Source organism: Phascolarctos cinereus, unplaced genomic scaffold (genome assembly GCF_003287225.1).
Source record: "Phascolarctos cinereus isolate Bilbo 61053 unplaced genomic scaffold, phaCin_HiC Scaffold_7;HRSCAF=346, whole genome shotgun sequence".
Classification (NCBI taxonomy): Eukaryota; Metazoa; Chordata; class Mammalia; order Diprotodontia; family Phascolarctidae; genus Phascolarctos; species Phascolarctos cinereus.
In genome coordinates, this window is record NW_027556180.1 from 20,906,579 (window position 1) to 20,932,267 (window position 25,689).

Sequence of the window (25,689 nt, forward strand, 5' to 3'; positions counted from 1 at the left end):
TTCAAGAACTATATAAATGCTAGCTATTACTAGTATGTTATACTGCTGCCTTGCACATAGTAGGCACTTAATGAATATTTGTTAGTTTTTTTACTGTCCCACTCTCTTGTCTTCCATATTCAATCTGTCTTGCCATCACTCCACTGCAAAGAAAGGAAACATTCAAACTGTGGAAAGGTGGCAAGGCTGGAGGACAATCCAAGTGGGCATCTGGATGCTGTGGGAGTGAAGCTGGGGAGCCTCACTCCACCTGTATCAAAGACATCTGTCATGCCCTCCCTACCCTAGAGAACAATAATATTGGAGGAGAGAGTTTTCTACATCAGTTCCTTGGGAATGAGATTTTCAGCCCTAGCTTGTGTTCTAAGGGTCTTTTCCAATTTCTTTACTAATTATCCTACTCCTGATGAAAGACTTTCCTTTTAAAATGCATTTTCATTTTCTGAGCGGAGAGGGAGGTCGATACTGCGTTCGGGTGATTTTATAGGCTCTCAGCTCAGTTCAATAGGGCCTTCACCCAACTGGGTTATACATATTTCCAAAGAGACCTCCCCAAATGAACTCAGCACTTAGTGCAATTCCAGAGTCGAGTGTAATGGGGGATATACATATATGTGTATATATATATATATATATATATATATATACATATACATACATGTACATGTATGTATATTACATATGTGTATATGTGTTTGTATATGTGTAAATATGTATATGTGTATATGTGTGTGAGTGTGTGTGTGTGTGTGTGTGTGTGTGTGTGTGTGTGTGTGTGTATAACTCAATTAAAATTAGAAGGCTTGGCTTTAGGATTCCTGGTCAAAGTGAGGCTCGGGACCCTCATGTATTTCTTTTCTCCAACATGCACTGATACTGGAGAGACAAATAGCAGATTGCTTGGTGATCAACATTTGGAGTCCCTTTCTTACCAGGAAAAAGGTATAAAAATATGGCCTCACATGGCTTCCAACTGTCACTATTAGCTCCTTGCTGGGACTGCTCATGGGCTAATTTAGTTCAGCCATGATCTGTTATGAATCAAAATATTTGAAAATGCTGGATATATTTCCTTGGCACAATTTGAGACAGCAAAAGTAGCTAAGGTATTATTATTGGCAAAAGAAAATAGGAGAACTCTCAATTTCCACTCCACAGAGCTAAAGAATAGAAGGTAACATGGTCCAGTGGAAAGAAGACTGGATTTGGAGTCAGAGGAACGAGGTTAAATCCTGGGTTGGACTAGATCACCTCTAAGGGCCCATCCAGTTCTAAATAATCTCAGAGTTGGGAAACAATTCAGGAGCCATCCAGTCCACGCCATGCCTGCTAAATCCTTAGTACCAAAACTCAACAAGTGATCACTCTGTTTTGCTGGACCTGCAGTGAGGGGAACCCACTGCCTCCTGGGCAGCCTAAATAAGCCTTAGAGTACCACCCTATTCTGATCTTACAAATGGGAAATCATGGCAGACACTGTCACCTGGCATACTGGACTTCAGCGAGTGAAAGCAGGAATTCTAAACCATTGAGTCGCGAGTTCTAGTTCTGAAGTCAGATGATGTGGTTGTGAGTCCTGCTCTGCTACTTGCTAGCTGTAATTCATCCTTAGTTTTCTCATCTGTTGTAGCTGAAGAATTGTAATCTATGAACCACCATATGAAAGACCCTTCTATATCATGAATAAAAGGAATGCAAATCAAATTTTACCTCACACCTGGCAAATCTGCAGAGATGAGAAAAGAGAGAAGTGGTCAACATTGGAAGGACTGAGGAAAGAAGGCACACTAATACATTGTTGGTGATGTGAATTAGAATAACCATTCTGGATAGCAATTTCCAACTGTATCCCCACTCCAAAGTGGATAAAATGTTCATATCCCAGAGATCCTACTGCTAGGTGAAAATTTGAACTCAGCTCAAGTCTCATTTTTTGCAGGAAGTCATTGGCCATCTGCCCGCCTCCCCAACCCCCAGCTGCAAGTCCCTTCCCCTCTCAGATTGTCTGCCATCCCTTCTGGATATATGCCACATATATCCAATCATTTACATGTTGCATCCCCTATTAAATAAAATGTACACTTCATGAAAAGGACTATTTTTGCCTCTTATTTTTTCCTTTCTTAGTATCCCTAGCACTTACCCACAATGCTTTGGTACAATAAACACTTGTTAAATGACTGATTGACCAAAGAGCTCAAAGACTGAAAGTCTCCATATACAACAAAATATTTATGGCAGTACTTTTTGTGGTAGCAAACAGCTGAAAACAAAGTAAATGTTCCTTGGTTGGGGGTTGGCTGAACACGTTATGGCACATAAATGCAATGGAATATTTCTGTGCCCTAAGAAATGATGGAGGCAAAGATGTGGAGAAGCCTGGGGCCCTTTGCTTCTTCCCTTCTTTGAAGGGATGCTGAATGGAGGAAATGAATAAAAACAAAATTAAATGCTGTGTAATTGTAACAATCAAACTCAGCCCTGGAGAAGCGAGGAGAGGATGTACCTTGTTCCCTTAATTGAAGAGGTGAATGCTGGAAAACATGGTCAGTGCATGGGTAAGTATGCCTAACCGCTTTTTCTCTCTTTAAATCGTTACAGGGCATGTTTCGTTGGTAGAAGACAGAGAAATGTGGAAAGGAATGTGCTGCTAAAACAGATGATGTCAATAAAAATTACCCAAAACATTTTTAAAAGATGTCTCCTTGGGAGAAATTATATTTTTGGATTGCATTGCAGTTGCTTTCAACCTTTTTCTCTTATACTCTGGCAAAAAAAAAAAAGGCTCTGCCCATATAACCTGATTAGACTGAATTTAAGTCTATTCTAAAAAAATATATATTTGGTGAATTTTCCAGTGCACAGTTCTTCGTAATTTCCAGAACATGGAAAATTACCAGGTTTCCATGTAGTATCAACAGCAGATATTGCTTTGAGCATTAGAATGTCATCACAGAAGGTAGGAAGAAAGGAAGGAGGGAGGGAAGAAATAAAGAAAGGAAGGAAGGAAGGAAGGAAGGAAGGAAGGAAGGAAGGAAGGAAGGAAGGAAGGAAGGAAGGAAGGGAGGGAGGGAGGGAGGAAGGAAGGAAGGGAGGGAGGGAGGGAGAAGAAAGGGAGGGAGAGAGGGAGGAACAAAAGAAGGAAGGGAGGGAAGGAAGGAGGGAGGGAAGAAATGAAGGAAAAAAGGGAGGAAGGGAGGGAGGAAGGAATGGAGGGAGAGTGGGAGGGAGGGAGAAGGGAACAAGCATTTATTAAGCACCTGTTACGTGCTCAGCACTTTAATATAGTCCCAGTTAATCCTCACAACCACCCCAGGAGGTAGGTGCTATTATTATCCCCATTTTAAAGTTGAGGAAACTGAGAAAGACAAAACGTTAGTGACTTGCTGAGAGTCACAGCCAGTGTGCCTGGAACCACATTTGAACTTCGGCCTTCCTGATTCCAGGCCCCAAGCTCTGTGCAGGGTGGCACCCCCTGGTTACCTTTATTAGTATTCACTGTGTGCCAGGGACTATGCTAATCCCCGAGATGCAAATAGAATAAAAAAGACAGTTCCCTGCCTTCAAGGAGTTTACCTTCTCACAGGGGAAGATAACACACAAAAAGGAGTTAAAACGGGGTGGGAGAGAGAGAGACATAGAAATGGAGGCTCCCACAGCGGAGGCATGCTTTCGAAGCTGGAAAAATCAGGTACAGAGCTGGAAGGGAAAGGAAGAAAGGCTGACCGGCTGGCCTGGGCTCCCCCCAGGGGAGAAGGGCACGATGGTTTGCAAAGGGCTAGCACAGAGTGAGAAAGGCTCATAAGGTGGGTTCAGTGAGGTCCAAAGTGAGGATGAGACAGCTGTAGAGTCAGACTGAAGTCTGCAGAGTCAGGAACAGGGCCAGCAGGGAAATCAGAACTCAAAGATGGCTGAGGAGTGACTCAAGAGGCAACGAAGCCCAATCCACATCACATCCAAACGCAAGGATTTGATCCCTGACATTTAAGGAGCTCACTTTTTGGCTGGGGGGGGGGGTTTGGGGAGGGAGGGATGCTGGTGCCATATTACAGTGTCTTAGATTTCTTTTATTACAGAAACTTAGCTGTCACTGATTAAATATGCCAGCTGCACGAGCCACCCAGCCCTCTGTGATATTACATTCAGTATTTTAACACCATTCATTAACAAGTTTTCAGAAAAAGAACCCTATAGATACTTAGCTAAAATAGTTAAGGCCTCTGATGAAAGCATCAAGTGATAAGTATAAATGCACTTTATTGGATAAACTTATCTTTTATTTAATAAGGTTATGAAAGGTGAAGAAATATTTGTGTTTAACAATATTTGCAATCATTACATCACATTTAAATTCATAAAAAGTATAAAACTATTTAGTGTTAACATAGGAAATAAGTACATAAAGACTTGTTTATATAAATTTTAACAACTGATAGACCATAATAACCAGAGAAAAGTTACTGTGATAGATTAATAAAAAGAGTTCACTGTAAAATTTCACTTAAGGGAGGCACAGAATCCTAGGGGCCAGGCATGGCAGCAAATCACGCCTACTGCTGTTCACAACACTTTCCAAAGCATTTAACATCTCGAAAGAAACAATGGTGAAAGTTACATTGAATCCCAAATCTTAGGCAACCATTGTGTAGGCCACTTCCAAAAGTCCCAGATTTGAGAATCCTGAAACACATACACTTGGTCAAGACATAGCTTTGGAGCTTTGTCATATCCCTTCTTGGTGATTTCAATAAGAACTTTGTGTGTGTAAGAAAAGTTATATGGCATTCTCTTTACTTTGGAGGAAAACCCTAAGCACAAATGCTAATGATCTACCTGGTGTTTTCACAAATCCATCTTCTTTTATTTTTACTCTAACAACAATTTGGAGCATTGTACAATTTTGGAAAGTTGAATGAACAGGCTTATGATAGTTCTGTCCAAAGAATTCAGACCCTGGAGAAGAGCATCAATGCTTTCTATGCCACAGACTCAGTCAGGAATGCCAGTATAGGGAATACAACCACTCTTGTGACAGGGATGGCCAGGTAGGTACAGAGGAACCATGAGAGGAGAAAACCCTCTGCCAAAGGCTGGCCTGGGGGACGCAAAGCTGGCCGGCTCACAGGAAAGAGGCAGCCTCCCTCTGGCAGGGCTCCGCCCCCCCCCACCCCACTCAGTGCCTACCCATCAGGTTTTTGCCAGTGATGCTGGAGGACCGTTCCCGTTCTTTAGTGATCTCCATCTCGATCTTGGCTTTGATTTTGTCCCAGTCTACCTGGAGCTACAGAAACGAAAAGGAGAATGTTAATTTTACCTTTGATTACACTTTTCCTAGCTGACCATGGGAGGGCTGTGTCTTTGAAAGGACAAGATTCCAGAAAGCAGCACCTTTGAGGCTATACCCAGGGGACGACAGAGACTCAGCCCAAATCGAGAGGCTGCTTTTGTGGCGCCGTTGCATAGCGAGCAGTAATTTAACTTCAAAATAACAAATCTCTTAAACATAAGAGTCATTTGCACCAACTTGGCCTGGGCTGGTAGTGGCCAGGGAGACAGAGGCAATGGTGACCCTCTCAAGGCTGGACCAGACACCAGGCTCTACATGGGAAAGACCACCCCCCAGAAACACGCCCCACCTCGTCATGGGGAGAGAGCTTTTAAAAAATAAATCGTTTTCTTGAAGGCGTGATACTGAACATCAGTCCGACCCACTAATCTCACTTAGGAACCATTTACACTTAACTTCAATGCACAAAGCACCACAACTTTCCAGCAGCTTCCTCCCTCCCAGGTTTCTATCTGATGAATGGTTTGAGGTGTGTTTTCATTGCTTTTCCTCTCTGGTTGAGCAGCCCACACTCAAGAGTCTCCTTCCTTTGTCCTGCCTGGTTTTTACTTTTCATTATTTCATAAGTCTTTCCAGATTTCTTTGTCCATTACTGAAGCTTGTCGGTCTCAATGGCATCACAGGACACCATCACTCAGGGCTGAAGGGCAGAGGTTTCGATGACCTCATGCCACGGGACAAGCCAATGAGACTAGAAAGTCATACTTAGGGAGGAAGGTGTACTACAGTGAGATGGAGCAGGCTGAAAGTGCTCTTGGCGAGATGAGGAGTGGAGCAGGAGGAGGAAGGAAGTTTGGAGGCGCCTCTGCAGTGACTGAGAGAGGGAGTGGGGAAGGAGCGTTTGTAGGATTGCCCAGCTGAGGTTGTGTAACCTAAACCTGTAGCAGACTTAACTTCACCTCGGTGTAAATGAGCCTATCAAAACCTCATGTTCCTTCATGGGCCCTTTAGAAGCAACCTCTGTCCTGGCTCATTCAGATGTGTGGGAAAGTGTACAAGTCATGTGACCTGTCTGCCTCAGTTTCCTCATCTATAAAATGGGGATAATAATAGCACCTATCTCCCAGGGTTGCTGTGAGGATCAAAGGAGATAATAATTGTAAAGCTCTTAGCACAGTGCGTGGCACACAGCAGTTACTCAATACGTGCCATCCTTCCTTTGTGGTGAGAAACATTCTTTTGTAAATCTTATTATGCTATTCCAGGAGATGCCTTTGCTTTGAGCTAATTGTAGACTCTGGCTGACGAGTGAAAGGTGGAGTCAGGAGCTTGAGTTCCAATCCCACCTCGCACTTAGGAGCTGGGCTGCGGTGACCCTCGGCAAGCCATTTAACCTTTGTCGGTCAGATGAAATGACAAATGTCAGTACTTTGCAAACTCTGAAGCACTACACAAAAGCCACCTGTTAGCTGTCATATAGGAAGGGGATCACATACTTGACTTTTAGGTGTATAAATACACAGAGTACATCACTTGAACCCAGAACAGCTATCTTCTGAGGAACCCCTCCTGCAAATGGGGGGACAGACCAAAGGCTGTTGCATTTCTACTGTCTGGTGCTATTTGGCCAGGGCAATCTTTCAAGAGCTCGTCTGACTTAGACCTGGTCTCAAGGGCCTTCAGGGCTTTCCTGTAGTTGCTAGAAAAACAAACTGCTCAGCCTGGCTTTGAACCCCCCCTTCAGCCTGACTTCACATGCATCCAGGTTAGAGTTGTTCCTTGTGTGCAGTCTCTGCCTAGAACGCATTCCCTTCTCAATCCCATCTCTCCAGAGCCCTCAAGGTTCGGCTCAGCTGCCATCTCCTCTGGTAAAGTTTTCTCTGATTCCCCCAGTTGTTAGTGACACGCCTAAATCACCTCGTACTCACGCAAGCCTAGCAGAACGGGAGCTTTCTGAGGGGAAGGAGCGTTTGATGTTTGATTCTGCACCCCTAGTGTCTAGCATGCCCTATGTAGAGCAGAGGCTTAATAAATGTTTGCTTAATTGAATTTTAATAATGAGCATGAGACGTACTTATGATACCTAGGCAGGTGTTCCCTGGCTCTAATTACTAATCGCTTATCGCTGAACAAACTGGGAATGCTATGGCACATGGCTCCAGGTAGTGGGAAAAGGGAAGGGTCAGGGTGGCTTTTTCAGAATTACGTTCTAAAATCTCACTTGAATAGGACCCTAGATTTAATCCGGGAAGAGACCTTAGGAGCATTTGGTCCAGCTCATTCATTTCACAGCTGAGGAAGTTTAGGCTTAGACAAGGAGAAGCAATCACCCAGGAGTCATGGAGCAGAGAAGATTCAAACCTGGTCTGCTGACTCCAAGCCCAACACTTTCTCTAGAACAGAGGAGTCAAACATGTGGCCTACACTCACAGGCACCAAATGGAAATGTGACTGGCAAGTCATTAACAAAACAAATGAGAGCTACAACGAGGGCATTCAAAGAGTAAGTTAATATGCGGCTTCAGGGATCATTTCTCTTTGTGTGACACCTCGGCCCTGGTGCCCCAATCTCAGCAGCAGCTTGGTGGAAGAGCAGCCAACATTAGCAGTGGGAGCATTCAGAGGGGGCCACAAAGAATGGGGGGTCCACTCAAGAGCCCCCCTCTCCCTACACCAAGAGGCTCAGTGACCTGCCAAGCTTGTCTTCCTGCTGGAAGCACCACTAACTCAAAGTATCCAATTAATATGAAGGCACTGAAGGAAGACATCTGCTTAGGTGAGCACGCTGACCAGGTTTCTTGTGCTTGATCTTCTGACCCATGAGTGCCCTGCTAAGAACAACTGCGTTGTGGACACTGATTCCAGGAGAACATCAGAATTAGCTTTCCCGTTCCTTCACTGCTTTTTCAATATCCTCCACCCTGTCACCAAACAGGACATCCACTGCAGATTGTGGCAGAAGGCATGGTCAAGGCCGGTGTGGCCACTGCTCGATTCTCTGACAACTGGGCGGGTACCCACTCAGCACTATAGGTAGCTTCTATGGACTGGCTCATTCTAGTCAGAGGACACCAAAGCAGGGTTCTCCAGTAGAAAGAGACTTGGTGAGTTTCCATCCCTCCTTGGTCGGATGCAAGAGCTTTACGAGTGCAGGGAGACCCCATCACCTCTCTGAGCCTCAGCTTCCTGATCAATAAAATGGAGATGACGACAGCTGCATGACTTCCCACCCTGTGCTGTTTGGAGGAAAGCACTTTACAAACTGGGAAGTGCCACAGAAATGCAAGCTGTTATTACAAATTCATCATTCCTCAGCCAATAAGCTGAACTGATGTGCTCGCTGTTCATAATAAGACTGCATTCTATTGGTAATCGCCTTCCAAATCCTGCCCTTTTCCTATTTATGAAGATTAAATTTAACATCACAATTTCAGGAGAGTCATGATGCTATGTCTATGATGGCTCTAGTTTACAAGTTTGATAGTGTTTTATTTATGTGTGTGTGTGTGTATGTATATGTATGTGCATATATGTATAGAAGTACCAATAAACAGATAGTTTTGCTTGGTTACTACTCATATTTTCCACTTCTGACTGGAGAGTTCTCTCTTAATTAGGAACATGTAAAAATTCTCTTACTTTGAGAAGGCTGTCATACACTGGATTGACCATGATATGACTGAGGCTTTTACATGATGTCTAGGAAACCAAGATGATCTGGTACCTTCACTCCACTGCAGACTTTTTTTCTTTGCTTTTGTAATCATTGAGATTGTGATGACTTCCTTCTGTCAGACCTGCTACGAAGGACTTTAAAAATCCTGTTCTAGATTGAGTTTTTCCTGAAGTCTATTTATTATGCAAGGCTCTAATGAGATACCAAATATTATTAGCCAAATGGTCTTGCGGGATAGGCTGCTGTGCAAACTTTTCCCACCTTTGATATCACCTTATTTTATCATCTCCAAGCTTAAGGATCTAAGAGAGGCCCAGGAATCCACTCTGTTGGGAGGTAACTAGAATGAGACATGGCCCATCCTTAAAGTGATTCCAGCATAGGGGGTACATACAGGGCTGAGTCAATTCTAGGGTCAACCTGGCAGTCTGTGTCCTGTCCAAAGCAAGAAAAAATAAGAGCTCAGATCCTAAAATGAACTGGGAGTTATCTTTGATGGAACAAGGCTAAACTCCTGGACCCAGGTCAAAAGTGAACCAGACTTACTAACTGTGTAACCCTGGGAAAGTTGCTTAACCCCTATTACCTCACCGAAAAGAAAAAAAAGAAAAGAAAGAAAAGAAAAAAAAAAAAGTGAACCAGACTTCTAAGGGGTATGGAGAGATAGTATGGGGGAAGGGTGGTAACATGAAAGGAGGTACTACTTGCTCTCCTACATCTGGCTCAAAATGTAAAAATCTAGAGTAACTAGGTGCTCAGGAGATTCTTATAAATCACTCATATATATATGTATATATACACATAAGTATGTGTATATGTATATGCATATATACATATACACACATATAAATATATATTACATGTTGACGGAACCAAGTTATTAATCAAAAGTTAACAGTTTTATCTTTTATGAGACAAAAATATTCTTCATATACCTTATGCATATTATATGCAATGAATGAAATTAGAAGGGTTCCATTACTGTTAGTACTCAGTGTAGGTCTGTGCCAAGACATAAGGACCAACTCATGGAAAGGTGCAACAAACATTAAAAGTACTTGAAGGGTTCATCTTTCACTGAGATCATAGCAAAATTAGCAAAATGATTTTTGTTTACATTGAACAAACATATTTGTGAGAGGGAGACAAAGTTTGATGAACCTTTCGGTCGTCCTCCAGAACTAAATTTGCTCACAAATGTTTCTGAAATCAATCACAATAAAACCATTTATTGATGGCCCACTAGACACCTGTCACTCACCAGAAGTCATCAAGTAAATTGCCAACATCCACATGAAGCATTTCATATTCTACAAATCAGACTGCCGGTTGAAAGCTATCATATTATTGAGAATAAATGTTTTCCTTTGGCAGCTATCCAGTTTGTGAAAACTATTTTTATTGACACTGAAGACCAGCAGTTTCCAAATGTTTTTGATCACAACCCTTATCATTGAACATTTTTGAGCACACACCTCCAATCTGTATATTACTTATGCTTACACAAATTATATACATGTCCTACTGTGCTAATAATTATGTACATTATAAAACTTACACAAAATAGGGAGTTAAAAGGATGACATAAAGATGAAATCATATTCGATCCTATAGTCAACAGGGAGTGTGGACTCCCCATTGGGAGTATGATGGATAAAGCTGGAGTTCACTGAGTACAGGAATGATGTGGTCAGACCTCCACTTTAGAAAAATCAATTTGGCAGCTGAGGGGAGGATGGATTGGGGTGAGCAAATACTGCGGCAGGAAGACCAACTTGTGAGGCTACTACAATCGTCCAGGTGTGAGGTGATGAGGGCATGTGCCAGGGGGTGGCAGTGTTGGAGAAGAGGGTGTATGAGAGAGATGGGGCACAGATAGTAGATTTGCAAACGATGGATACATGGTTGGATATGATGCAGGAGCAGTAAAAACCTGGGCATCCAGGAGGACGGTGGTGCCCTTAACGTTCATAGGGGGGCCTGGAAGAGGGGCAGGCTTTGGGAGAAAAGGTTAACATAGTGATATCTGGGGTCCACTTCACAATCCATTCAAGCCTGTTCATCCTGTGTGGCTTACGCCATCCTATGCAAAACAAAAAGGAGTACGGTTCATACTGATCACTGCCGCCATGCCAGCTTCAGTCACGAAGTGAGCTGGGGGCAGAATGCTCCCAAGGGCCCCTGAGCAGCTGCTGTCTGTGAGGAGCGACTAGTTTAAGGGCCCACAGCTGATCAGAAATGGGGCAGAGGGAGCAGAAGGGAGGGGTGCTTGGGGGACACAGGGGTCTCAGCCTCTGATTAGCCGGTCCCCTCTTGGGATCAGGCCATGACCCTCCCAGGAGGGAACGTTAAAGGTGAATTTTGGAGAAGCAACAACTAGAGCAGCATACCTTTCTACAGGATTTCAAGTTTCATAAAGATTCTCACAACTCTGAAACAGACAGTGTGACTATTGTCATATCTATTATGCAGATAAGAAAAGTTGATAAGGAAAGAAAAGCTGAGAAAGGAGAGATGATGTGTCCAGAGCCAAGGTGGCAGAAGCACCAGGCCAGGACCCCCAGAGGGCCTTCTGAATCTAAGGCCCACCCCTTCTCTACCACGTCACATAACGATCTTTCGCAAGACCAACAATGGGACTGGTCTGTGCAAACTCAGACTCTGCTGTCCGGGCATCACAGACTCAGAGAAGTGCAGGGAGTTTCTTAGAAGAATCATCTACCTGAACTTTTAGAAAATAATGTTGGGAGCTCTTCAGAGAGGAAACCAAAACTCTCCATTTTTATACTGTTCAATTTCAAGCCCATGTGGTAGAGAGATTAGTCCTCTCCTCCACACACTCCCATAATTCCTTGTGTGCAGGTCCGATGAGATCATCTACCCATGCCAACCTTACAAGCAAGGTCATCATCATCTTCAAACAACTGACTCCAGACTGCTTCTGAGAAAGAGGGTCTTTGAAACAGACTACAGTTTAAAAGTTAATTTCCGAAGTATTTGTGATTCAGTTTGGCTTCTGATATGGAAGAAAACCCCGTGTCTTCAAAACTGAGTCGATCAGAAAGGTGTGCTCATTCTTCCACCTCGGCTGTGCTCACTGGAGCAAGACTCACTTCTTCTGTGTGGTCTGTGAAGTATCCATTGTCCTATGCTGAAGAAATTTAATAAATATTCCATGATGATGATGATGATGATGATGATGATGACATAGTTATCAACTTCAGGTGATACTCCAAAATTAAACATAGAATATTTTTGCAATATCTCTTTGGTTCTGGATAATAGGAGGTTTAGAACCCTCACATGTTCAGTGAAGCCCAGGTTCAATTACGTCACTAGCTGTAGCCGGCCCTAAGCCCCAAACTACACCACGCTGTTTTACAGCCCATCCAGCTGTCCATTCTCATAAGAGCCACCTCTTGCTCTGGAAAGAGCAGTCAAATCCATGCTATTGCTTCCAGGAAGGACACGGCAGACGGCTGTCCTGGGGGATCAATTTTCACCACCCCGGCGATTCCCTAGGTCTCTCTTCCCTGGTCCTCACTCGCAGTATATGTGCTGAGTCCCCCTATTAGAACAAAAGCTTCTCGAGGCCAGGCCTGCCTCATTTTATCTCTCTCCTCAGCACCTAGGCCAGCGCCTGGCACACACTAAGTGCTCATTCATTCATTCATTCATCCTGAGGCCTCTTCCCTTACCATGGATGATCAAAAGTTAAGTTGGGTTTGAGGACCACAGAGATTTACTTCAGAGATACTTGCACAGGTGTTTTTGGCCTGCAAGCTGTTTTCTCTAGTGCGATCTCCAGTATTCGTGGGAATCGAGCACTGGAGGGCTCCTTAAAACCTGCTCCTCCCCGAGTGCTCTGTGTTCTCTCTTCTCAGGTCCACAATTCTCTCATAATCCATCACTGAGACTCTTCCATCAACACCAAAGTTATATTCCTGCAAACTCTATGTTTTAGAATAGTTTACACACAACAAAGATGATCATTTAAAGGATAATCCTGAAAAACCCAAAAGGTTTCAACACCATAGCCTCTGAAAGATTCCAACAAGTGCAAGGACAGAAAACCAACTGATGGTAAGAGGGATGGGGCTGTTTGCTAGATCTTGCAATCTATGAGCTGCTTTCTAGGTTTTTCTGATGCAGAACAGGAAAAATCTGGTATTCTAGCAAGATATGTGGCTTCCCCAGAACCAGGCAATACAGAACTAGACAAGAAAAACCTAGTAAAGGTAAAGAGGAAGACAAGGTACCCTCCTAAGATTAGACTCATATGACATGTGACCTCTTAAGATTTCTTGATGGAAAGCAGTTACCTTAAATAATAAGTCTTTCCTCAGCTGACACTGATATTAGGTGTTCCCTCACAGGAGAGGGAAAGGCCCTTGGCCATTAATTAGCTAAGTCTTCAATTACTGTAACCTTAAAAGAAGTGCTAGAGACAGTACAGTAACATGGAAAGAAAACTGACTTAGGGATCATAAGCCCTGAGTTCGAGGCTGCCACTTGTGATCTTGAGCAAATCTCATTCCCTGTCTCTGGGTCTCAGTTTTCCCCAACGGGAAATGAGGAAATGGGAAAGACAGGAAGCCTGAGACATCTTCTGGTTCTGAAATTTTTGTGAAAACATAGGAAGTAAAAACATAATGGTGGAAAGAATGAAAGTAACACCTACACTTATAAGATATAGAGACAGAAAACACTTAAAGATACTCCTCGTGTTAAAAAGTTCCTTCCTAACTTCTCATTTGACTTACTAATGATAAATAATAAATCAATAAAATCTGTGATACTAAGAAGCTCTATATTTCAAAAGGATTTATAGTGCTATGAATCAGAAAACCAAGTAAGAATGTATGCTTCTGCTGGATAGAATACAATTTCCTGGAAGGTAGAGACTCTTCTTTACAGGGCATAACATAACATTCATCATACTTGTAGGAATGTAGGCTACATGCACTAAAATGGAACCTCTTTGAAAGGGAAAAAAATAACAAATTATGGGCAGTGTTCAGGTTTTGTACAAGCCAGCTTTGGGCGTAGGGAGTGTACTCTACATTCAGCCCAATACGGTAATGAATGTTGACAATAAAGAAAAAGCAGAATGGTGCTGCATACAGGGGCTTGACTGCAGACATGCCCTCCCAGCCTCCCACTCCTTCAAGCCTGTGGATCTGAGAATTTTCTAGACTGCTTGGCATTGTAATGTGATGAGGAACTTTGTTCTACCTGCTGGCTTAGGAAGGGGCTGGAGTTCCTGAGCCTAGGGCTAGGGAAGGTCTTCTTTCCTAAAGAGATCTGTTTCAGGTCTGTCCATACACTCTGATGGTCAGCCAACCAATATGAAGTGCCAGGCACTGTCCTAAGTGCTGAGGACACAAAGAAAGGCAAAAGGCAGATTCTGCCCCAAGCGGCTCCCAATCTAACAGTCCCACTGGGTCCCAGCTGGGTCCCAGCATTGTAGTGACTTCTTCCTTTCATTCCTCATGGAGAGACTGACTCCCTACAGGCATTCTGGAATCAGGTGCTCAGGGAATCATCTTAAAGACCTCTGAAACTGCATCAAGGTCTAAGAGCATGAGTTAATGACAAATTAAGTCTAGATGTGGCATGTGGGTGATTTAAAAAAAAAAAAGGTTAGTCACAGTATAGCAGAGATTCCAGAAGTATCAGGGGAAACAAGTCAAATTGGGGCCATGACATCATAAGGAAAGGCTGTAATTAAATTTAAAGATCACTACTGCAAGGTTGGAAAAATTCTTTTTAACCCAATTATTACTTATATTCATATAAGATATTATTATCGGCATTTTAACTTCTACTAATACTTACCCCTTCTGCATACTGTAAATATCGCTTATTAGTTTCCTGTTTACCAAACGTTTCCAAAAACTTTTGCCGGTATGCAAGAACCGTGTCCACGTGTGTCTTGTGCTTTACAGCCAACTCAAGGGCCCTATGAAAAGAAATGGAGAGGGAGGATGAAGGGCCTAGGCCGAGCCCACCAGTGTGGCAGCCCCTGCCCACACCGACCCTGTTGTTTTCACTTTGACTCTCACCAGGCTGCAATACGCAACCCTGTTGGACCACTTTGAGTCATTCCATGTATTTCCTTCCATATAATAAATAATTCAATTGGTTTGGGCCAATTTCAAGTCAGTCAAGGATTTCTCCTGCTAAGTAGACAGCTAAACTCTAAATTCAGGTCTTTTTCAACTATTGTAATCATAATTTTTAAAAAAAAATCAACATCTTGCCATCTTGCAACAATTAGGCAGAGCAGCTTCAAAGCCTTTTGGGAAGCAGGCAAATTAAACTAATTTTTTCAAGCCTTAATAGGTTAAAATGGACACAGCAAAATTATCCTTCTAAAATCTAAATCCTCTTCTAAATTCTTTGAAGAAGAATGAAAAAGAAAGAATTCCTAGAACTAACAAAATTCTTTCAAGTTAACATAATCTCATCTAGCATATGTGAACATCCAAGTTATTTCTCTAAGGGATATTTTAACAAACAAAAAATGAGGAACTAAATGGATCATGGAACTACAGATTTTGGACAGGAAGGGACCTTCTAAGGTGCAGCCTATAGATTATCTAGTCCAATTGTCCCCATTTTACAGATGAGGAAACTGAGGCTCAGGAAAGTTGGGAGCCTTGTCTGAGGCCGTCCAGGTCATATCACAGGTGGGGTCTAAGTCTGAACCAGCGCTCTTTCCACACAGCACCTTGGTTTGGGTCTTGGTCCATATTAAAAATGGTGCCACCTATGTGACAAGTAAGGTGTCGATTACAGTCCCATGTAACACCATGGTCTACAGACTGTCAGCGCTGCTCACCATCATCTCTTTTAATAGTATGAGGAAAGGGTCTATACTATACAGACTCCAGCACTTCTCAATTACTGGCAAACCCTTACACAGGCATAATTTTCTTTCTATCCCCAGAAGTCACTATTCTGTTTTCTGATCACATCTGGTCTCCCAGAAATCTCTAGACCTAGAGTTTCTATTAGAACACAAGGGCCAAGAGTTGGCAGCCGAGATCATCTCAGGCAGCCTGGTCTTTTTCCAGACGGGAGAAGGGAGGCTCAGAGAGGCTGAGTTACCTGCCCACACTGCACAGCCACCCCTCAGCAGCAGAGGTCTTTCAGCCCAGGACTCTTTCTACCCCACTCTGGGAGGCAAGTCACAGCCATTATCTGGGGCCCTACCTCCTCATCCACTAAACCAGGGGATGGGACTGGATAACCTCTTAAGCTCTCTTCCATCTTAACCATTCTGTGACTTACGATTTAAAAAAACACCTATGAAATAGGAAGAAACAAAGGCATGGCTCCAGAGATTTACTTACATACTCCAGACATTTATTTATATAGAGTAAATCAATATAAAATAAGTATTTCCTAGGCAATTCACTAATTGAAAAATAAATCTCACTAACTAAATGCCCCAAATGTGGGCATTTCATTAGTGAAATACACACACACACACACACACACACACACACACACACACATACACACACACATCTATTTTATTTCAGGTTCACATTCTCTCCCATCTTCCTCTCTCTAATTTAGAAAGTAAAACATATTCCTGCCCTGGTCTTGTCCAAGACACACACACACACACACACACACACACACACACACACACACACATACCCTTCTTTTATTTCTTACTGTATATTATTTTTGACATGGCCAGATAAATAAAACATTCTTCTTCAGCTCACCAAAGATTCATTATGTCCCTCTGATGGGCAGAACTGTGTGTAGGATGTTTGGGACATAAAGAAAAAACATTTTGTTTATGCGAATTCACAAATAAACATACATACATTCAGGGGCATTTATCTGGAAGTTGGAATGGTTCCCTCTTACTCCACAAACCCAAGCCATTCAACACATAAGACTGGGGAAGAGGAGAGCAAAGGAGGTCTATGCATGAGGAGGCAGAGTCTGCACCAGCTCCGAAAGAGGCACCTGAGACTGGAGATGCCCAACAACAGAATCCTTCCTCCTTCCTCCTTTCTCCTTTCCCCAGTGGGATCAAGAGTCCGGTCCTATGGTTCGATGCCTGGAAAACGTACTTTGTGAACTTTGAGATTCTGGTTTGTTCCACTCTACTCTGCCTCTCCTGTTTTGGAAGGGAAGGAAGGGGAGGGAGCTCTTGATGGAACACAATTTTAGCTGCAGGTCACTAAGTAGAAAACCACAGCACTCGATCAATTCACCATACCTGAGATACGGATTTAAGTACAGGGCTGTGTTCCTTTGAGTCCAGCATTTTTTAAAAACTGTCATGAAGGGATATTTGTGTCATGTGAAAACAAAGTATCTGGCTGGGGTAGAATGTTCCTTTCCTGCTGGATCGCTACTTAAAATGTTCTCTAAAAGCCTAGGTTGGGTTGACAATGATACCGTACCACATTTAGAAGACAACTAACTCCAAATTATGTGCGAGTCACAAAAACAGTATGTCTCCAGCTCTAAAATGGCTATCTGGCAGCTAAACAAATGTGACATTAGGTTCTGAATCTGGGAGGAATCCATGGATCTCTGTGCTCATTTTAATAGGCTGCATATAAAGTTATTTCAAACCATGATCTCTTAAATATCCTGATCAAACCCCACGTACTTTGTTCAACCCAGAGAAAGTCAAGGAGGAGTTAAGTGCTGAGGAGCTGAGCCTTTGCAGCCTCTCTCTTCCAAATGCCTGCAGGAAGTGCCTTCAGCTCCCAGGTGCCACACCCACCAGCTACCAGGGCAGCACCCGGATGCAGATCTGCAGAGAGGCAGTGGTACCTGGGGGAGCCGAGAGTGCACAGGGGCTTTGCAGGGCTCTGATCAGCTCATCTGACCTCATTTTATAGATGGAAACACTGAGGCCTCACTTGCTTCTAGCCCCATCAAAGCTGGACCCCTGACCTTCCTACTAGAGGCCAAGGCCTTCCCTTGTCCTATTGCCCATCATGTCTGGCCAAGCCTCCAACCTGGATGACGCCCACTATCTATTGCCTTGGCTCCTAACTCACACGCTTCCAAATGAAGCTGGGAAAATCCCAAAATCATGCTGACTGGATCCAGAACAAATCCAGGCCATGTAATCTCTACTGGGCCTTCCAGCAACAAGGTAATCCTCTCTACCTCCCACTCCCCCAGGGACTTTTCCAGCTCTCTTCAAGCCTTCCATGGTACACTCTTCCCCCACTGGTTCAGCTGGGAGCCTTGCCTCCCACTGCATTGAAACAAATAAGGCCATTTGCTGTGAGCTTCCTCTCCACTCACATACCTGCCTCCTGGCCCTATCTCCGCCCTCGCACCCATCTCCTTACCAAGGCAGACCCCTCTACAATGTGCCCAAGGGATCCATTCCCTCCTGTCTTCTCCAGCAGACTGCCCCTTCCAGTCTTCACTGTCTTCACTCTTTCCAGGCCTATCTTTCCTGCTACCTACAAACACATCGCGTCTCCGCTTCTTCAAAAACCCTCATTTGACCCTGCCATCTCTATCGGCTGTCCTCCAGGTCCCCTCTCCTCCCCTTCTTAGCATGCCTCAAGAAAGCCCTCCATCCTCAGGGCCTCCTCTTCTAAACCCTCGCTGTCTGACTTCAGTCCTCATCACAGCACCCAAACTCCTCTCCCCAAGGCCACCAGTGACCTCGTAATGGCCCAATCCAATGGCCTGTTCTCAATTCTCATCCTTGACTTCTCTGCAGCCTCTAACACCATCCATCACCCTCCTCTCCTTGATAATCCCTCCTCTTTTGGGTTTCATACCAGTCCCACCAGGCATCTTTGAAAGAAAAAACAATTATGGAGAAATAATTGTGGGAAAAGAGCCCACTTTCCTCATCACTAGCAACCTGCTGACCAACTTCCACCAACAGGCAGCTGGACATGAGAGCCCTGGCAGGGGCAGTCCCCTACTCAGCCCTCCGCACCATGGACCACCAGTCCTGCTTTCAGCTCAGCCCTCAGTCATCATTTAGGGAGGCAGCTCCAGTAGAGAGGAGGTCAGCCATCCCCACCAACTGCCAACCAATTACCACCCACAAGGCAGACAAGCCAGCATGGACGAAGCAGCAAGGCAACCTGAGGGACACACAAGAGGCAGCACAGACCACAGAGGTCACACTACCACCAGCATCTTGACTAACATCTCCTCTTGGGCCCTGATGGAGACTGTCCCTGAACCCAAGAGCCTTGGGGACAGCCATGCCTCCAGCCCAGGACCCCCAGCTGCCACCCTGGGAAGCAACTCCTATGGAGATGCCACCTGGGGGCTGCTCCTGCACAGGCCACAGCCACGCTACCCGAGACCCAGGAAAGAACGTGTTTGCCCCAAAGTCCCCGGCCCTGTCAAATGACTCAACATCAGAAAAATGGTATGATTTTATCAACATAAGTGAGGCTAAAGAAGAGGCATTACCCTCTGCTTTGCTGCTGTACCCTAACGACTGTCTGATTTGCAGCTGAAACCTTCCTTAGGCGCCATCTCCTACATTAGACTATGAGCTTTTTCTTTCTGTGGTGGCAAAGAACTGGAAACAGAGGGGATGCCCATCGATTGGGGACCAGCCAAACACATGAAGGAAGATGAATGTGATTGAAGGTCTGCATGACCTCATCCATCTTCCACAGAACTCCACAGAAGATGCATTGGATGAATGTGCAGGGAGGACGGGCATTTCCGTAAGAAATGATGAAGGAGATGGCTTCAGAAAAACCTGGGGAGGCTTCTATGAACTGATACAGAATTAATTGAGCAGAACCAGGGAACCATTTACATGCTAACAGCAATATCGTAAAGAGAGTCAACTTTGAAAGACTCAGGAACTCTGACATTGCAATGACTCACCACAATTCCAAGGGCTCAGGATGAAAAATGCTATCCACCTCCAGAAAGAGAGCCGATGGACTAAGACTGACAACTGAAGCATATTTTGTTCTATTTCTTGGTTTTTCTTGCCTTTCAATTTTTCTTTTTTGGGACATGACTGATATGGAAATTTATTTTGCATGACTGTACATCTGTAATGGGTTCTGGTTTTTTTTTTTTGCCTTCCCAATGGGTGAGGAAGAGGGAGGAGGGAATAATTTGGAATTGAAAATGAAATAAAAAAATAAAACTGAATTTTTAAAAATAGAATGTGAGCTCCATGAGGAGAGACTCTCCCTTTTCTATTTGTATCCTAGCACTTGTTACAGAGCTTTGTGCATGGTAGTAAATAAATGCTTCATTCATCCATCCATCCATCCATCCATCCATCCATCCATCCATCCATCCATCCATCAACTTCCCAAGACTAGAGGCTGCAGAGGACATGCCGCCTTGCACTGGTGGAAGGCTCTGGAAGACTGATATAACCAGAAAGAAGCAGAACAGGAAAATCCCTGGGTCGGAAGAGACCCAAGAGAGACCAACCCATGTCTGAACAAGAATTCCCTCTCCAACGTGCCTGGCAAAGGCCATTCAGCAATTGCTTAGAGGTCTTTAATCAATCAGTCAGTCAACAAGCAGCAGCTGGGGGTGACACAATGCATAGAGCGCTGACCCTAGAGTCTAGAAGACCTGAGTTCAAATTCAGTCTCATAGACTTACTAGCTGTGTGACCCTGGGCAAGTCACTTAATCTCTGTTTGCTTCAGTTTCTTCATCTGTAAAATGAGGACAACATGAACAACCACCTCCCAGGGTGGTTGTGAGGAGAAAATGAAATAATGTTAGTAAAGCGCTTAGCACAGTGCCTGGCACATAGGAGGTGCTTTAAAAAGTTAGCTATTATCATTGTCGTTGTTACTCTATACCAGGCATTGTGCTTAGCACCAGGGATACAAAGGACAAAGGACCTCCTCAGCTCAAGGAGCTCACAGTTTAATGGGGAAGACAAATGCAAATGTACAACCACGATCTAGCCAGAGTCAATTCAAGACAACCAGCTGAGGCAAGGCCCTAGAAGTGAGGAGCATCTAGAAAGGCTTCCTGTAAAAAGTGGGATTCTGGCTGGGACTCGTAGGAAGCCAGGAGGCAGGGATGAGGACGGAGAGCATTCCCGGTGGGGGCCAGTCAGAGAGAAATGTCATGGCTGGCGAAACTTACTAGCTTGCAGGGTACGTGATGGGACTGCGGAAACGTGGGAAGAGGCTCATTATAAAGGGCTCTGAACATCAAAGGGGATCTGACATCCGATCCTGGAGGTGACTGGGCAGGCCTACACGTTAGGAAATCACTTTATCAGCCAAGCAGAGGATTGACTAGAATGGGAGAGACTCGTGGCAGGCAGAGCAGACAAATGAGTGCCTGCTCCAAGGCCGTGCAGGGGGCAGAGAAGGGGGAAATGACAGGATTTAACCTCTGACTAGCTATGTGGGAGTGGGGAGAGAAAGTAGGCTGGGAGCTTGGCTGGCTATGAGGACTGTGATTTCCACAGAAGTAACAGGGATGTTTGGAAGGGGGGAAGAGTTTTGGGGAAATATGCCGAGTTCTGTTTTAGACATGACAAGTTTTCAGTGTCTATGGAACATTTGGTCTGAGATGTCCAAGAGGCAGCTGGAGGTGAAAGACTAGAAGTCAACAGAGAGGTAAGTAGATCTGAGAACCACCAGCCTAGAGATGTTAACTGAATCCATGGGAACCGATGAGATTATCAACAAAAGAGTCGTCTATTTTTGGGTATGTCTGATTGTTAGGAAGATTTCCCTTATATAGAACCAAAAGCTGTTTCCATGTAGACAGGGAGGCAGGGCCAAGGGTGTCCAGAGTGGAGATACAAAAGTAGACATGAGCAAGACAAGAGCAGGTGGTAAGAAGACTCGAGGGGTGTCCTGGGGAGTAGAAGTGACGTGGAGTTACTAAGGCTGAGAGGCAGCCCAACGGGCTGGACAGAAAACTGGCCTTGGAGACAGGGGTCAAGTTATGGACGAAGCCTATTGCTGTGCGACACTGAGCAAACCCCTTAGAACCTCCAGGCAACTGGTTAAATCAGTAACTTGCAGAACCGCTGCAGCTCTTCACCGGTAGAGAGCATCCCCCCCCCGCAGAGATTCTTACATCAATGAAACTGGCAAGATTCGAGGCCAAGCGGAGAATTCTGGGGCTTGGGGACTGCCCAGGGCCATACAGGTGCCAGTCAGCATAGCCAGGATTCAAGACCAGGCCTTTGCTGACTCCATGGCATCCTTCACTGCAAAATAGTGCAAGCCTGCAAAGAACCAGTAAAATACCTCCTAAAAGTGTTGTTTCTGGTTTCCTTTTTCAATTAATAGTGTTTCTTTCTGATGGGTAGAAGGATTGGAGGCCCACATTTAGCCACTTGGAATTATATATCTGTCTGGTCCAAACAATTTACAGACTTAATTCAATAAACCCAAGTGTTATCTAATATAAATGCATTTTGTTTTCAGATATTAGCAAGAAAAAATGATTTCCTTTATTAGTCACTACTGTCTATTGAATAATCATCAACTTCATGTGACTTTTTCCATCTTTCTCTTCCTCAATAAAAGTAGATTTGAAAATAAAATGTAAAGTACTTTTCCCATTACAACAACAGTCCAGTTTTCACATTTTAAGAAAACCAAGAAGGAAAGCAGGAACATTGATTGGGGAGATGCTCCTGAGGCCTAGCACTGAGCCAAAGGGATGGGATAACAGCTTTAAACTTTAAAGAGCCATTCTATCCAGAGATTCAATAGTGCTTATCCAGCAATTCAAATGACTGTCTTACATATTTATTTTAAAAATTAAAGCAAGTTTTTCCAATATTCTAAATTTAGTTTATTTGCAAACTGTCAAATTACCAAAAGGAACATTTAAATGCCCCTCTATATTGAGTAATTGTGAATTTAAGGTTAATACGGTCTCGGCTGATCAAATACAAATTGACAGACACATCTTTGTGAATGTTGTACATGTATGAACTTGTACATGTAGGACGTGTGCTTCCTCCCTTTAAGTCCTGAAACCAACTGCTAAAAAAGTGACAAAACATTTTAAAAGAGGATGATGAGTGATGCAAATGTGAAGTTTCTGGCACCTAGGTAAAAAACATTAAAGAATACAGTAAAACATTAAGATTTTGGAAACTTAGCTAGGATGAGTCAGAAACAGAGAGAAAAGCAGAACTAGTTCCTGCCAAGAGGTTTGTTTATCCTGCAAATCTGAGGTCCCAGCCAGCAATGCTAATGGTTTTGAAAGCCCTAAATGCTATTTGCATTTGGGTAGGATCACCTAGCTCATCTGCAGCTAGGCCAGAGGCACATTAATTACCTAGCCATCACAAATTGACCACAACCCATATTGTAACAAAGTACTTATAGGAAAAAAGCTGTCAGTGGAAAACCTAGGAGAGACTGAAAATTTCTATTTGCACGTTAAACATCCTTAAGAAATATCTTTTGTTTTGTCCTCTCACAGAAATACAAAAAACAAACAAAAACAAAACACAATCAAATCCTGCCGTCCAGGAGAAGCTGAAGAGCCAAGGGCCAGAGGAGGAGACCACGGTGTGATACTGGACAGGAAAAGAAACATGGAGAATGGCGGAAGACATGGGGTTAAAATTTGAGAACAGAATTAGCCAAAGCAGGGCTGGAAGTGTGTGAGCAGGAGAGTGAAGAAGGTTACCTGGGAAAGGAGCAGGTGGGAGCTCCAGGAAGAAAGTAAAGGCAGAAAAGAACCAATAGATAAAACAGCTAGCCAACAAATAGGGCAGAGGTGAGGGAACACAAGACTGGAATCAAATGTCCAGGTCTGTCCAAAATCCTCCTGCTCATCATTCCTTATAGCACAAGAGTATTCCATGACGTTCAGAGACCACAACTTGTTCAGCCATTCCCCATCCCTTCAATTTCTAATTCTTTGCCACCACAAAAAGAATAGCTCTAAATATTTTTGTACATGTGGGTCCTTTTCCCTTTTTTTATGATCTCTTTGGGATACAGACCTAGAAGTGGTATGACTAGGTTAAAGGGTATGCAGTTTGATTGTCCTTTGAGAATAGTTGACAAACATTTATTAAGCAGTTATTATATGTCAGGCACCTCGAGAAGTTGTAGGGAAAGAAGGAGGGAAGGAAGAAAAAAGAGAGAGGGAGAGAGAGGGAGGGGGGGAAGTGGGGGGGGGAGAGAGAGAGAGAGAGAGAGAGAGAGAGAGAGAGAGAGAGAGAGAGAGAGAGAGAGAGAGAGAGAGAAAGGAAGAAAGAGAGAAAGAAAGAGAGAAAGAAAGAAAGAAAGAGAGAAAGAAAGAGAGAAAGAGAGAAAGAGAGAAAGAAAAAGAAAGAGAGAAAGAAAGAAAGAAAGAAAGAAAGAAAGAAAGAAAGAAAGAAAGAAAGAAAGAAAGAAAGAAAGAAAGAAAGAAAGAAAGAAACTGTGCATATCCTTTAGCCCAGCAATACCACTTTTGGGTCTGTATCCCAAAGAAATCAGAAAAATTGGAAAGGGACCAACATGTACAAAAATATTTACAGTTATTCTTTTTGTGGTGGCAAAGAATTGGAAATTGAGGGGATGCCCATCAATTGGGGAATAGCTGAACAAGTTGTGGTATATGAATGTAAAGGAATACTATTGTGATATAAGAAATGATGAGCAGGCGGACTTCAGAAAAATCTGGAAAGACTTGTATGGACTGATGCTGACTGAAGTGAGCAGAACCAGGAGAACACTGTACACAGTAAGAGCCACATCGTGTCTTGATAGACCTTGACAGACTTGGTTCTTCTTAGCAATGCAAGGATCTAAGACAACTTCAAAAGACTCATGATGCAAAATGCTAACCACATCCAGAAAAAAAAACTATGGAGTCTGAATGCAGATGGAAGCATACTATTTACTCTCCTTTTCTTTTGTTGTTTTGTTTTGTTTCTTCTTTCTTGTGGTTCCTCCCATTAGTTCCAATTCTTTTTTACATCATGCTAATGTAAAAATACATTTAATATGAATGTATAAGTAGAGCCTATATTAGATTGCACACTCTCTCGGAGAGGGGCGAGAAGAGGGAGGGGAGAAAATTGAAAACTCAAAACCTTATGGAAGTGAACACTGAAAACTAAAAATAAATTAACTAATTAAAAAAAAAAGGTGTCAGCAGCAAGAGATGGGAGCAGAGGACATTTCAGGAGGACAGAGCCATGCATCAAGGCATGGGGTCTGGGCTCAGTGAGTAGTGCAATTTTAATTAGCTTATAAAGCATATGATGATAAAGCTAGCAAATGATGTTAGAGCTGGATTGTGAAGACAAGTAATTAACTACCACCTTAGCAGTATAGATCTCTATCACGAATTCTGATCCTCCTCCCAGATAGTTCCACCTAGCTTTACTACTTTAAGCTCAAAATAACTAACAGCTTAGCACTTTCTCCTGAAACATTCTGTCTTTGTGATTTCCCCATCTCCGTTACTGTACCAGTCCCTTGTGCTCAGAACCTCAGAGCCAGTCTGACTAGGATCCAACCCCCTCCAGCCTCCTGCCCTGGCCTTTAACCAAGCCTCCCCCTCCTGTCATTCTCCATTCCAATTCGCCCTCAGCTGCCTACTCTGTTAAAATGATTATCACGACTATCACGGCTCAAAAACTGTCTGCTGTCCCCCACTGCCTAGCAGTGAAAGCCTAAGTCCAGGGGCAGGCAGCTGGCACAGTGGATAGAATGCTAGGCCTGCGGTCAGGAAGCATGACTTCAAGTCTGGCCTATCACTAGTGGGGTGACCTGGGGCAA

The 25,689-nt window shown here is 43.7% G+C and overlaps 1 protein-coding gene across 9 annotated transcripts in view; it reads right to left on the reverse strand.

The window, feature by feature from the left end:
• Nucleotides 1-4,813: 4,813 nt before the first annotated feature.
• Nucleotides 4,814-25,689, reverse strand: part of IFT80 (intraflagellar transport 80) — a 122,909-nt gene continuing 102,033 nt past the window's right edge. For all 9 annotated transcript variants that reach the window (XM_078147247.1, XM_078147245.1, XM_078147244.1 and 6 more), the window contains 2 exons: nucleotides 14,802-14,925; nucleotides 4,814-5,281 (listed from right to left, as the gene is read on the reverse strand). In XM_078147247.1, the coding sequence (XP_078003373.1) occupies nucleotides 5,174-5,281; nucleotides 14,802-14,925 (232 nt within the window). In that variant the 3' untranslated portion in view covers nucleotides 4,814-5,173. The remainder of the gene's footprint in view (nucleotides 5,282-14,801; nucleotides 14,926-25,689) is intronic.